Source organism: Leucoraja erinacea, chromosome 24, assembly GCF_028641065.1.
Source record: "Leucoraja erinacea ecotype New England chromosome 24, Leri_hhj_1, whole genome shotgun sequence".
NCBI classification, from domain to species: domain Eukaryota; kingdom Metazoa; phylum Chordata; class Chondrichthyes; order Rajiformes; family Rajidae; genus Leucoraja; species Leucoraja erinaceus.
This window is the reverse complement of record NC_073400.1, coordinates 32,868,499-32,882,313: the sequence shown is the minus strand read 5'-3', so window position 1 is coordinate 32,882,313 and position 13,815 is coordinate 32,868,499. Positions and strand designations below refer to the sequence as shown.

Sequence of the window (13,815 nt, the reverse complement as noted above, 5' to 3'; positions counted from 1 at the left end):
GAGAAGGCAGGCACAGGTTATTTATAGGGGACAATCAGCCATGATCACAATGAATGGCGGTGCTGGCTTGAAGGGCCGAATGGCCTCCTCCTGCACCTATTTTCTATGTTTCTATGTACCATACACCCACCACCCTCTGTGTGAACGCTAACTCTCTCTTAAATCCATCCAGAAGGGTTTTGGCCCGAAACGTTGCCTATTTCCTTAGCTCCATAGATGCTGCTGCACCATAACTCAGCGGGTCAGGCAGCATCTGTGGAGAACATGGATAGGTGACGTTTCACAGAGTGCTGGAGTAACTCAGCGGGTCAGGCAGCATCTGTGGAGAAAAGGAATGGGTGACGTTTCGGGTGGAGACCTCTCTTCAGACTGAGAGTCGGAGGAAAGGGAGACGAGAGATACAGACAGTGATGTAGAGAGATAAAGAACAAATTAATGAAAGATATGCAAACAAGGAACGTGGATTCAAACAAGGGGACATGACTTGAGAATTAAGGGACAGAAGTTTAGGGGTAACATGAGGGGGGAACTTCTTTACTCAGAGAGTGGTGGCTGTGTGGAATGAGCTTCCAGTGAAGGTGGTGGAGGCAGGTTCGATTTTATAATTTAAAAATAAATTGGATAGTTTTATGGACGGGAAAGGAATGGAGGGTTATGGTCTGAGTGCAGGTAGATGAGACTAGGTGAGAATACGTGTTCGGCACGGACTAGAAGGGCCGAGATGGCCTGTTTCCGTGCTGTAATTGTTATATGGTTATATGGAATGATGATACTGGCCGCTGTTAGCTGTGGGAAAACATGACAGTCCACACACTGAGCATTCTGAACCCACTGAAACCTTACAGTAAATAATCACAGTACAATAAAAAGATTTTTAAAAGTTACAATTTAATACGACAGTACTTTCAGATAGACAGCAAGTACTGGAATCCATAAAAATCACTTTTTTTAAATGTGCTTATTAAAGTTAAATCCCAGTGTTACACACAGTAGTTTTATATAGTTATATAATTTGCTAAAATAAAATCTGCAACTTAAAAGATAATTGTTTAGTATTCTTGCTTCGAGTGTTGTCTCTGCAGGTTACAATGTAATCCTGAAACATTCCTGACTGTAAAATCTTCTCAGAACATAACGGGCTCATCCAGACGATATATTAGTGTTTGTAGTCGATAGTTAAACACGAGCTGGAATTCGGTAAACAGCGGCTGTAACACACTAAAGGTCTGTCCCACTTACGCAAGTTTTTTCGGCGACTTGCCAGCACCCGACATAGTCGCAGCAGGTCTCTGGAAATTCGCCACGTCGAGGGGTGACGCCTGTACGGTGGTGAGTAGTCGCCCCAAAGAGTCGCACCTTGTTCTGGTCGCCGCTGGATATTCAGCGACCTGCTGCGACTGTGACTGGTGCAGGAAGAAGTCACGTAAGTGGGACAGGGCCCTAATGATACAAGAGTGGAGGCAACTGTTTCTAGTCTTCTGGCCACACACTAGATTATACAACATGCGAACATACACGTGTAGGAAGTGAACTGCAGATGCTGGTTTTAACCGGAGATCGACACAAAAAGCTGGAGTAACTCAGCGGGACAAGCAGCATCTCTGGAGAGAAGGAATGGGTGACGTTTCAGACTGAAGAAGGGTCTCAACCCATTCCTTCTCTTCAGAGATGCTGCCTGTCCCGCTGAGTTACTCCAGCATTTTGTGCCTATCTTCGATGCAAACACACACTCCAAGCACAAAATAAATCCTTGTGTATAGAAGAACCGTGGTCAGTACCACAGGTGTAAAACTCGTGTCTATAGATTGATTGAAAGATACAGCATGGAAACAGGCCCTTCGGCCCACCGAGTCCATGCTGACCGTTGATAGAATTGCTAATAGCATTTTCGCATCCACTCTCTACGCACTAGTGGGCAATTTACAGAGGGGCCGATTAACCTACAAACCCGCACGTCTTTGGGATGTGGGAGGAAACCGGAGCTTCCGGAGGAAACCCACACGGTCATGGGGCAAACGTGCAAACCACACACAGACAGCATCCGAGGTCGGGATTGAACCCGGGTGTCTGGCGCCGCGGGGCAGTGGTCCTACCCGCTGCAACACTGCGTTATACCGAGCGACTCACGATGTAGTTAATAACAATTAAAGTCCCTCCACCAAAATCTTGTAAAACTTAAAGGGGGTCAACTTTCAGTTGCATAATTAAAAAAACAAAAACGACAGCAGCATCTGAATTGTACAACCAAGACCGTTTTATCTTCTGGAAGGTAGACAGAAATGCTGGAGAAACTCAGCGGGTGCAGCAACATCTATGGAGCGAAGGAAATAGGCAACATTTCAGGATGAAACCCTTCTGGAAATAGGCAACGTTTCGGGACGAAACCCTTCTGGATATAGGCAACGTTTCGAGACGAAAACCCTTCTGGAAATAGGCAACGTTTCGGGACGAAATCCTTCTGGATATAGGCAACGTTTCGAGACGAAAACCCTTCTGGAAATAGGCAACGTTTCGGGACGAAACCCTTACGGGTTTCGGCCCGAAACGTTGCCTATTTCCTTCCTTCGCTCCATAGATGCTGCTGCACCCGCTGAGTTACTCCAGCACTTTTGTCTACCTTCGATTTGCCAGCATCTGCAGTTCCTTCTTGATCGTTTTACCTTCTCATTCTTTCATTATTTTGGTATTATGGTAAAAAAAACGAAGATAGAAAATATTCGAGGCACAACAGGCTGGAACTGGTAAAAGAAGAAAATAAAAAAGGATTCCATTAACAGGATTCTATTCAGGAGCACGTCAATAAACGACACTCAATGAGTGCGTTCACGTTAGTTAAACACGAATGTTAATAGTTCTCAACGTTAAATGCTCTCTCCTGCTCTCTAGTTGGGCTGGTTTTTTTTTTTATAAGAACAAAGTCCAATCTCGTTAGCTTGGACTGTCGGAATGGGAATTAGTTTGTTGCAGGGCTGGGCAGTCACGCATGGACTTGCCCACCAAGGTTGGAGGTGCATAGAGAACAGGTACACAAAACGTGGAACTAAGCGTTCTCTGGGAGCTCGGCCGAATGGAATGTTGGAATCATTTTGGCACAGTCTGGGATACGGCACTGGTACGGCAAACCTGTCAACCACGGTGGATGAAATGCAGAAAGTTCACTTGCTGGAACTTGCGACTCGTTGCAAGGCAGCTGCATTGCTGCAAGGCAGGTGCATCGCTGCAAAACGTGCGATGCATCAAAAACGTGCGATGCATCAAAAACAGATGCAACGCTGCAAAAACAGATGCAATGCTGCTGTGTGGAGGAGCAGTGCAGCTTACTGCACTGGCAGTGGGGCTGCCATATGCATGACTGGGGGCTGCACGGGCCAGGGTTCGTGCCCCTGCGGGGTCTGCAGCAGGTGGTACAGCTGTTTCAGGTGGGTCACGATGTTGTCCTTGATGTCCGGCGTGGAGATCTGCAGCCGGATGCTGCCGCTGTCAAACGAGCGAGTAATCTCCCCGGTAAACATCTCGTAGATCATCCGTGCGACTATCGGTACAACCTGCAGAAGATGCACAAGTCAGGCAGGGAAGACCAGTACGGAAACAGGCCCTTCGGCCCACAGGGTCAATACTGACCATCTAGTTACAGTTCAGTTTATAGTCACGTGTACCAAGGTGCAATGAACTCAGCGGGACAGGCAGCATCTCTGGAGAGAAGGAATGGGCGGCATTTTTCGGGTCGAGACCCTTCTGCAGTCTGATACGCTGCCTGTCCCGCTGAGTTACTCCGGCATTTTGTGTCTCACTTCGAGTTAAACCAGCATCTGCAGTTCTTTTCCGACAAATACATTGAAAAGCTTTTGTTGCGTGCTAACCAGTCAGCGGAAAGACAACACATGATTACAATCGAGCCGTCCACAGTGTACAGATACATGATGAGGGACAAAGGAACTAGTCCTATGTTTTCCCACTTTCTCATCCACTCTCTTCACACAAGGACAATTTACAGAGGGCCGATTAAACATAGACAATAGGAGCAGGAGTAGGCCATTCGGCCCTTCAAGCCAGCACCGCCATTCAATACGATCATGGCTGATCATCCACAATCGGTACCCCGTTCCTGCTTTCTCCCCATATCCCATGATTCCGTTAGCCCCAAGAGCTCTCTCTTGAAAACATCCAGTGAATTGGCCTCCACTGCCCTCTGTGGCAGAGAATTCCACAGATTCACAACTCTGTCTACAAATGCGCACACCTTTCGGATGTGGGCGGAAGCTGGAGCTCTAGTTCACAGGGAGAACATGCAAACTCCACACAGACAGCACCCGAGGTCGGGGTGGAACCCGGGTCTCTGGCGCTGCCAGTGGGATATTTCAATTCTGTGTTACCAGGATACACCGGACACTTTCGTTGATCGTAGCACCGAGCATTTATAATGGTCAGGTCAATGGTTAAATCAGCTTTGTAAGTGGAATGTGTAGGAAAGCCCTGCAGATAGACACAAAGTGCTGGAGTAACTCAGCGGGACGGGCAGCATCCCTGCGAAGAAGGAATAGGTCTTCATCAAACTGTCTGAAGAAGAGTCTCGACCCGAAATGTCACCCATTTCGTCTATCTGGAGATGCTGCCTGTTCTGCTGGGTTACTTACTCCAGCATTTTGTGTCTATCTTTGTAAGTGGAATGATGGAATTCACCAACTGAGACTGTTTACAAGGTATAACTTATCCATTATCCTGTATCTGTACACTGTGGACGGCTCGATTGTAATCATGTATTGTCTTTCCGCTGACTGGTTAGCGCGCAACAAAAGCTTTTCACTGCACCTCGCTACACGGGACAATAAACTCAACTAAACCTAGCATTGGGGATTTACACCCTTATACATGTTGCCTCAGTGAAACTTACCCAATAGTGAAAGGCCTGGATAGAGTGGATGTGGAGAGGATGTTTCCACTGGTGGGAGAGTCTAGGAATAGAGGTCACAGCCTCAGGATTAAAGGACGTTCTTTTAGAAAGGAGGTGGGTGGTGAATCAGTGGAACTCATTGCCACAGACGGCTGTGGAGGCCAAGTCGGTGGATATTTTTAAGGCAGAGATAGACAAATTCTTGATTAGAACGGGTGTCAGGAAAATGGGATTAGGAAGCAGAGATCAGCCATGATTGAATGGTGGAGTGGATGGGCTGAATGGCCTGATTCTACTCCTATAACTTGTGAAGTCGCGTAGCGTTATTGAACATCCCAGTGTTCGACCTAGCTCGGCCTTCAACAACATGCCTGCAGTTTAGTTTAGTTTAGAGATACAGCGCGGAAACAGGCCCTTCGGCCCACCGAGTCCGTGCCGACCAGCGATCCCCGCACACTAACACTATCCTACACACACACACTGGGGACAATTTACATTTACACCAAGACAATTAACCTACAAATTGGTGGTGAATCTCTGGAACTCTCTGCCACAGAGGGTAGTTGAGGCCAGTTCATTGGCTATATTTAAGAGGGAGTTAGATGTGGCCCTTGTGGCTAAAGGGATCAGGGGGTATGGAGAGAAGGCAGGTACGGGATACTGAGTTGGATGATCAGCCATGATCATATTGAATGGCGGTGCAGGCTCAAAGGGCCGAATGGCCTCTACTCCTGCACCTATTTTCTACGTTTCTATGTTTCTAAACCTGTACGTCTTTGGAGTGTGGGAGGAAACCGAAGATCTCGGAGAAAACCCACGCAGGTCACGGGGAGAACGTGCAAACTCCGTACAGACAGCACCCGTAGTCGGGATGGAACCCGGGTCTCTGGCGCTGTGAGGCAGCAGCTCTACCCGCTGCAACACCGTGACCTTGACCACATGAATTAGTTGCAAAATCAATTGGGTCAGCAGCTGTTTCTTTGTTACCTGCACCATTATCAACTTCCTGTCCTTGGGTCTGCCATCCGGCCACTCCTCACCGAAGCACAGGTAGATCTCAAACGAGGGCACCTTGTTGCTCTGGCCCTTCTGGAGGTCGATGAGATCTGCAATCGGACAAACGCAATCAAACACACCGGAGGTTTTATACAGAGCGGCTTTTAAATCACAGAGTGGCTTGTAACCGAATCACAGATACTGGAGATACTCAACGTGTCAACAAAATAGAGAGAGTACAGAGGAGATTTACTAGAATGTTGCCTGGGTTTCAACAACTAAGTTACAGAGAAAGGTTGAACAAGTTAGGGCTTTATTCTTTGGAGCGCAGAAGGTTAAGGGGGGGACTTGATAGAGGTCTTTAAAATGATGAGAGGGATAGACAGAGTTGACGTGGAAAAGCTTTTCCCACTGAGAGTAGGGAAGATTCAAACAAGGGGACATGACTTGAGAATTAAGGGACTGAAGTTTAGGGGTAACATGAGGGGGAACTTCTTTACTCAGAGAGTGATGGCTGTGTGGAATGAGCTTCCAGTGAAGGTGGTGGAGGCAGGTTCGTTTTTATCATTTAAAAATAAATTGGATAGTTATATGGACGGGAAAGGAATGGAGGGTTATGGTCTGAGCGCAGGTGTATGGGACTAGGGGAGAATACGTGTTCGGCACGGACTAGAAGGGTCGAGATGGCCTGATTCCGTGCTGTCATTGTTATATGGTGTCAAACCCCTGCCCCACGGTACGAGTTCATTCCAAGAGCTCGTCGGAGCTCGGGGACGTCTCCTAGCGCTAACGGCAGGTAAGCACGGGAGGACTCGTGAAGATTCTTCAACATGATGAAAAATGTCCATGAGAGTCCCGAGTATTGTTGAGTGGCCATTACTGTAAATCCCCGAGTTCAAATCAGGGCAAACTCAGGGAGAGACAGGTGGCCACAGGAGTGGAAGGCAACCTCATCTCCATTACACAGCTACATCTAATCACCAGATAAACGCTGTCCCGGGTGTGACTTCCCCAGAGGAGCGTGGGTGGGTGAAGCTCAACAGACTTGGTCCTGGAGTTGGGCGTTTCAGTGCCCGCGTGTGGAGATGGGGACTCCCTCCCCCAGAGCCCAGCCTGTGAATGTGGAGCAGAACAACACACAGCCAACCATGTCATCTCTGGGTGCCCGCTCTACCCACCCACCACATGGAGCTGTGTCAGGGCCTGGCAGACATTGACTCCAACAGAGACAACAACTAGCTCTAAGGGCTAACGGAATCAATAGACAACAGGTACAGGAGTAGAGGCCATTTGGCCCTTCAAGCCAGCACCGCCATTCAATGTGATCATGGCTGATCATCCCAAAATCAGTACCCCGTTCCTGCCTTCTCCCCATATCCCCTGACTCTATCTTTAAGAGCCCTATCTAGCTCTCTCTTGAAAGCATCCAGAGAACCTGCCTCCACCGCCCACTGAGGCAGAGAATTCCACAGACTCACAACTCTCTGTGAGAAAAAGTGTTTCCTCGTCTCCGTTCTAAATGGCTTACTCCTTATTCTTACACTGTGCGTGGCCCCTGGTTGTGGACTCTCCCAACATGTTTCCAGCCTCCAGCGTGTCCAAGCCCTTAACAATCTTATATGAATCAAGGGATATGGGGAGAAGGCAGGAACGGGGTACTGATTGTGGATGATCAGCCATGATCACATTGGATGGCGGTGCTGGCTCGAAGGGCCGAATGGCCTCTACTCCTGCACCTATTGTCTATTGACTACTGAATGCTTCTATGTTTAATTCTGTTCCTATCCCTCATGGACTAGACTGGGGTGGGAGATTGCAACCTCCACGTGGTTTTGCCGGATACAATCAACCTAGCGTTGTATACCAAGTTGTGCTGCATCTTTAGACTGTGCGCGCTGTTCGCAAGATGATGATAGATTAAACTCACCGCTCAGGAATGTCTCCAGGCAGAAGAGCTTGACCTTCTTCTGTCGCTCGATAACGTGCGGGATGGCGCTGCCCCCAGCGCAGGGACCTGACCAGTACACCTTACACTGGCACAGACGGATGGCGTAGATGGCGTGCCCGCTGACCTCCAGAATCAGGCCGCGGTCCATCACGTCCAGCAGGCGGTTGGTGAAGAGGCGCTGCTTCTCGTTGACGATGTGGTCCGTGGCCGGGAAGCGGATCTGCTCCAGCGAGACGGGGCCGAACAGCTCCTCCTGGTTGAGCATGGGGCCCAGGTCACCGTAAAACAGGCGGCAGCCCTGAGGGTTACTGACGGTGAGGGGGGGTCCCAGCTCCTTGCCTCGGTATTGGAACTGGATCTCCAGGTCCGTCACTAGCGGCAACAACAACGAGAGGACAATCAGATCACAGCTTCCACCCCGGGGCTCAAGTGTGTAGGCAGCAGCGGGTAGAGCTGCTGCCTCACAGCGCCAGAGACCCGCGTTCCATCCCGACTACCAGCGCTGTCTGTACGGAGTTTGCACGTTCTCCCCGTGACCTGCGTGGGTTTTCTCCGGGTGCTCCGGTTTCCTCCCACACTCCAAAGACGTGCAGGATTGTAGGTTCATTAATTGGCTTCGGTAAAATTGTAAATTGTCCCCAGTGTGTGTGGGATAGTGTTAGTGTGCGGGGATCGCTGGTCGGCACGGACTCACTAGAGGCAGGAAACATGTTCCCGATGTTGGGGGAGTCCAGAACCAGGGGCCACACAGTTTAAGAATAAGGGATAGTCCATTTAGGACTGAGTTGAGGAAAAACTTCTTCACCCAGAGAATTGTGAATCTGCGGAATTCTCTGCCACAGAAGGCAGTGGAGGCCGATTCACTGCATGTTTTCAAGAGAGAGTTAGATTTAGCTCTTAGGGCTAACGGAATTAAGGGATATGGGGAGAAGGCAGGAACGGGGTACTGATTGGGGATGATCAGCCATGATCACATTGAATGGCAGTGCTGGCTCGAAGGGCCGAATGGCCTACTCTTGCACCTATTGTCTATGTTTCTATGTGGGAGGAAACCAGAGCACCTGGAGAAAACCCACGTGGTCCTGGGTAGAACGTACAAACTCTGTACAGACGGTGGGCTGGGAGGCGGGAGTTGGCTGGGTGTGGGGGGTGGATGGGGAGGATGGGGGTGGGGCTGGGTGCGGGGTGGGGGGTAGATGCAGGATGGGGGTGGGGCTGGGTGTGGGGTAATGTGGAGGGTGGTTGGGCTGGGGCAGTGAGGGGGGGGGGGGGGTAGTGTGGAGGGGGGGGTTGGGTGGGGGGGGATGCAGGATGGGGCTGGGTGCGGGGGTGGGCTAGGTCGGGGGGTAGTGTGGAGGGGGGGGGGTAGTGTGTGGAGGGGGGGGTAGTGTGGGCTGGGTGGGGGGGGTAGTGTGGAGGGGGGGGGGTAGTGTGGGGGGGGGGGGTAGTGTGGTGGAGGGGGGGGGGTAGTGTGGAGGGGGGGTGGGCTGGGGCAATGGGGGGGGGGGGTAGTGTGGAGGGGGGGGGGTGGGCTGGGGCAAGAGGGGGGGGGGGGTAGTGTGGAGGGGAGGGGGGGGGGGGGGGGGGTAGTGTGGAGGGGGGGGTGGGCTGGGGCAGTGAGGGGGGGGGGGGGTAGTGTGGAGGGGGGGTGGGCTGGGGCAGTGAGGGGGGGGGGTAGTGGGGAGGGGGGGTGGGCTGGGTGGGGGGTGGGGTAGTGTGGAGGGGGGGTAGTGTGGAGGGGGGTTGGCCTGGGGCAATGAGTGGAGGGTGGGTGGGATGGGGGCAGTGAGGGGGGGGCAGTGTGGAGGGGGAGTGGGGTGGGGTAGTGGTTGAGGGGGGGGGGCAGTGAGGGGGGGTAGTGTGGGGGGGGGGGGGGAGGGGGGGGGGTGGGGGGGGGGGGGGGGGGGGGGGGGGGGGGGTGGAGGGGGGGGGGGGGGGGTAGTGTGGAGGGGGGGTGGCCTGTGGGCGGGGGGGGGGGGTGGTGTGAGGGGGGGGTAGTGTGTGGGGGGGGGGAGGGGGGTGGGCTGGGGGCAGTGAGGGGGGGGGGGTAGTTGTGTGGATCAGGGGGGGGGCAGTGAGGGGGGGGGGGGTAGTGTGGCTGGGGGGGGGGGGGGGGGGGGTGCGGGGGGGGGGGGGGTGGTGGGTGCATGTGGGGGGGGGGTGGGCTGGGGCAGTGAGGGGGGGTGGGCGGGGGCAGTGGGGGGGGGGGGGGTGGGCTGGTGCAGTGAGGGGGGGGGGTAGTGGGAGGGGGGTGGGGGGGTGCAGTGTGAGAGGGGGGGGTGGGCTGGGGCAGTGGGGGGGAGGGGCAGGGGGGGGCAGATGAGGGGTGGGGGGTAGTGTGGAGGGGGGGTGGGCTGGGGCAGTGAGGGGGGGGGGGGGGGCTGTGGCAGTGAGGGGGGGGGGCAGTGAGGGGGGGGGGGGCTGTGGCAGTGAGTGTGAGGGGGGGGGGGTGGGGTAGTGTGGAGGGTGGGGGGCCTGGGGGGCCAGTGGAGGGGGGGGGGGGGGGTAGTGTGGAGGGGGTGGGGGGGTAGTGAGGGGGGGAGGGGGGGGGGGGGTAGTGTGGTAGTGGAGGGGGGTTGGATGGGGCAGTGAGGGGGGGGGGGGTGGGCTGTGGCAGTGAGGGGGGGGGGGCAGTGAGGAGTGAGGGGGGGGGTGGGCTGGGGCAATGAGGGGGGGGGTAGTGTGGGAGGTTTTTTTTTTTTTGAGGGGGTGGGCTGAGGTAGTGGGGGGGGCTGGGCGGGAGTAGTGGGAGGGGGGGCAGTGGGCTGGGGCAGTGGGGGGGGGGGTAGTGTTGGAGGGGGGGGGGTCCATTGCGGTACTTACTGGGCAGCGAGCTGATGCCATGTCTCTGGGGTGCTGAACATCTCTGTGAGCAGGGGTGGATCCTGGTGGAGGATGAGGTCAGGGTCGGCCTTGATCCACTCACTGGGGGAACAGCTGGACTCACTCGCTGGGGGCATCGGGGAGTCTGGACACAGGAACGTGACAACAAGTCACCAACACCGCTCAACATGAACCTTCACTGACCCCTGCACCCACCGTGGCTCTGGCAGCCGACCCCGACACATCACAACACCGCCTAGTTTACCTCCCATTCACCCATTTGTAGACACACCAGGAAGAAAACTCAGCGGGACAGGCAGCATCTCTGGAGAGAAGGAATGGGTGGCCCTTCAGGTCCAGACTCGCGTCTAAAGAAACGTCACCCATTCCTTCTCCCCAGAGATGCTGCCTGTCCCGCTGAGTTACTCCAGCGTTTTGTGTCGACCCTTCCCATAACGGGGCGAGCTGACGTTACAAGAGTTTCATCATCATGTCTGCTCCTCGCTCCCCGCAGACACGTCGCACCATCTTCATAAGTGATATAGCAGCAGAATTAGGCCATTCGGCCCATCGAGTCTACTCCACCATTCAATGACGGCTGATCTATCTCTCCCTCCTAACCCCATTCTCCTGCCTTCTCCCCGTAACCTCTGACACCCGTACTAATCAAGAATTTATCTATCTCTGCCTTAAAAATATCCACTGACTTGTGGCCTCCACAGCCGCCTGTGGCAAAGAATTCCACAGATTCACCACCCTCTGACTAAAGAAATTCCTCCTCATCTCCTTCCTAAAGGAACGTCCTTTAATTCTGAGGCTGCGACCTCTAGTCCTAGAACTGCCCACTCTTGCTGCCTGCCATTGGCCAGTGTAAGCCACAGTTGTTTTCCGTGGATAAATCGTTGATACAACTTGCGAGAAGCTGAAGCCAACGCTAACTGCTCCCCCCCCACTCTCCCCCCCCCCCCCCCCACCCCACCTCCCCCACAACACCCACCCCACCCCACCCCCACCCCCCCACCCCCGACTCCATCCCAAGGACCCCGACTGACTTTCCAGGTGAGGCAGAGGTTCACCTGCACCTCCTCCAACCTCATCTACTGTATCCGCTGTTCCAGGTGTGGACTCCTGTACATCGGCGAGACCAAGCGCAGGCTCGGCGATCGTTTCGCTGAACACCTCCGCTCAGTCCGCCTTAACCTACCTGATCTCCCCGTGGCTCAGCACTTCAACTCCCCCTCCCATTCCCACACTGACCTCTCTGTCCTGGGCCTCCTCCATTGTCAGAGTGAGGCCCAGCGCAAATTGGAGGAACAGCGCCTCATATTACACTTGGGCAGCTTACACCCCAGCGGTATGAACATTGACTTCTCTAACTTCAAGTAGCCCTTGCTTTCCCCCTCTCTCCATCCCTCCCCCATCCTTGTTCTCCCACCAGCCTGACTGTCTCCGACTACATTCTATCTCTGTTTATCCAGCACTCTGTGAAACGTCACCTATCCATGTTCTCCACAGATGCTGCCTGACCCACTGAGTTACTCCAGCACTCTGTGAAACGTCACCTATCCATGTTCTCCACAGATGCTGCCTGACCCGCTGAGTTATGGTGCAGCAGCATCTATGGAGCTAAGGAAATAGACAACTTTTCGGGATGAAACCCTTCTGGAAATAGGCAACGTTTCGGGCCGAAACCCTTCTGGGTTTCGGCCCGAAATGTTGCCTATTTCCAGAAGGGTTTCATCCCGAAAAGTTGTCTATTTCCTTAGCTCCATAGATGCTGCTGCACCCGCTGAGTTACTCCAGCACTCTGTGAAACGTCACCTATCCATGTTCTCCACAGATGCTGCCTGACCCGCTGACAGTTCCATTCTAACCTCAGTCAACAGCAACACAACACTATCTGCAGGTGAGACTCAGCGGGACAAGCAGCATCTGGGGAGGGGGAATGACAATGTTTGGAGCCGAGACCCTGCATTAGTTCAAGGGTCAGAGGGCACGGCCACAGATTAGAGTCACGGCAATAACGCAGAAACTTACCATTTAAGTTGAGAAAGGGGAAACTCTCTTGCATCTGTGTAAAAGAAAGGGCAGATCAGCACAGGGACACACACAGAGACACACACACATATACAGGGACCCCCTTCGGCCCATCTTGCCGGTGCTAACCCAGTTGCAGAAATGGGGCATATATTGGGGCATACGGGCTGGGCCGAGCTCTGCGCAACGTTCCCGTCGCTCACCTCCACCTGGGGCGGCGATGATCCCACGTCCTCGTCCTCCTCGTCCTCCAGGTCCACGTCATTGTCCTCCCAGGGAACCGACCCTGTGGGGCCCACGGCAACAGGTCAGTGAGGGGGGCAGTGGAGGGGACGGACACTGGACAGGTACGTGTAGGGGGAAGGGAGGGGGTGGGAGAGTGAGGGGGGAGAGGGGGGAGAGGGGAGGAGAGGGAGAGGGGAGGGGGGGGTTGGGGGAGTGGAGGGGAGAGGTGGGAGTTCATCTTGGGGGAGGGGGGGAGAGTGGGGCAGAGGGAGGGAGGGAGGGAGGTGGTGGAGGGGAGGGGGGAGGGGGATGGGAAGGTGAGGGGGGGAGAGGGGGAGTGAGGAGGTGGGAGAGTGAGGGGAGGGGGAGGGAGAGAGGGGAGGAGGGGGAGTGAGTGAATTGAGTACCACCTGGGTTGCTTATTGGGGGGACGTGGGCCCCGCTGGGCACCGCTGTGGGGGATATCACACAACTGGTAGATCTTCAGTGGGTTCATGGGCACCCTCCTTGGTGCCATCGTATACCAGTTAAACTCGCCGGCTCTTGTTCAGTGCGCAGCGGAGCTGGGCCTTCCACTTGGCCGGGTCGGGCTCGTCAATGCCCTCCTGGTACTTCCCTGTCTCCACAGCCCACGCCTGCAGGTCCCACCCAGAACCGTTAACCCCCGGCGACCCAGAGTCACCCCCCTCCCCCCCCCCCCCCACCGCTCGCCAACTCCCCAGACCATAGAACAGCACAAGGACAGGCCCTTCAGCCCACAGTGTCCATGCCAAACACAGTGGCAAGACCACGTATAGACACAGAGTGCTGGAGTAACTCAGCGGGTCAGGCAGCATCTGTGGAGAACATGGATAGGTGACGTTTCACAGAGTGCTGGAGTAACTCAGCGGGTGCA

At 54.3% G+C, this 13,815-nt stretch overlaps 1 protein-coding gene across 1 annotated transcript; it reads right to left on the bottom strand.

Annotated features, from left to right (window-relative positions):
• Positions 1-2,134: 2,134 nt before the first annotated feature.
• LOC129709004 (interferon regulatory factor 6-like) lies at positions 2,135-13,437 on the bottom strand. The gene is given in 8 exon segments (XM_055655133.1): positions 2,135-3,545; positions 5,879-5,997; positions 7,815-8,207; positions 10,659-10,674; positions 10,676-10,803; positions 12,696-12,729; positions 12,899-13,001; positions 13,328-13,437. Coding segments are annotated over 8 exon segments (1,131 nt in total). The 3' UTR covers positions 2,135-3,317.
• Positions 13,438-13,815: the final 378 nt, after the last annotated feature.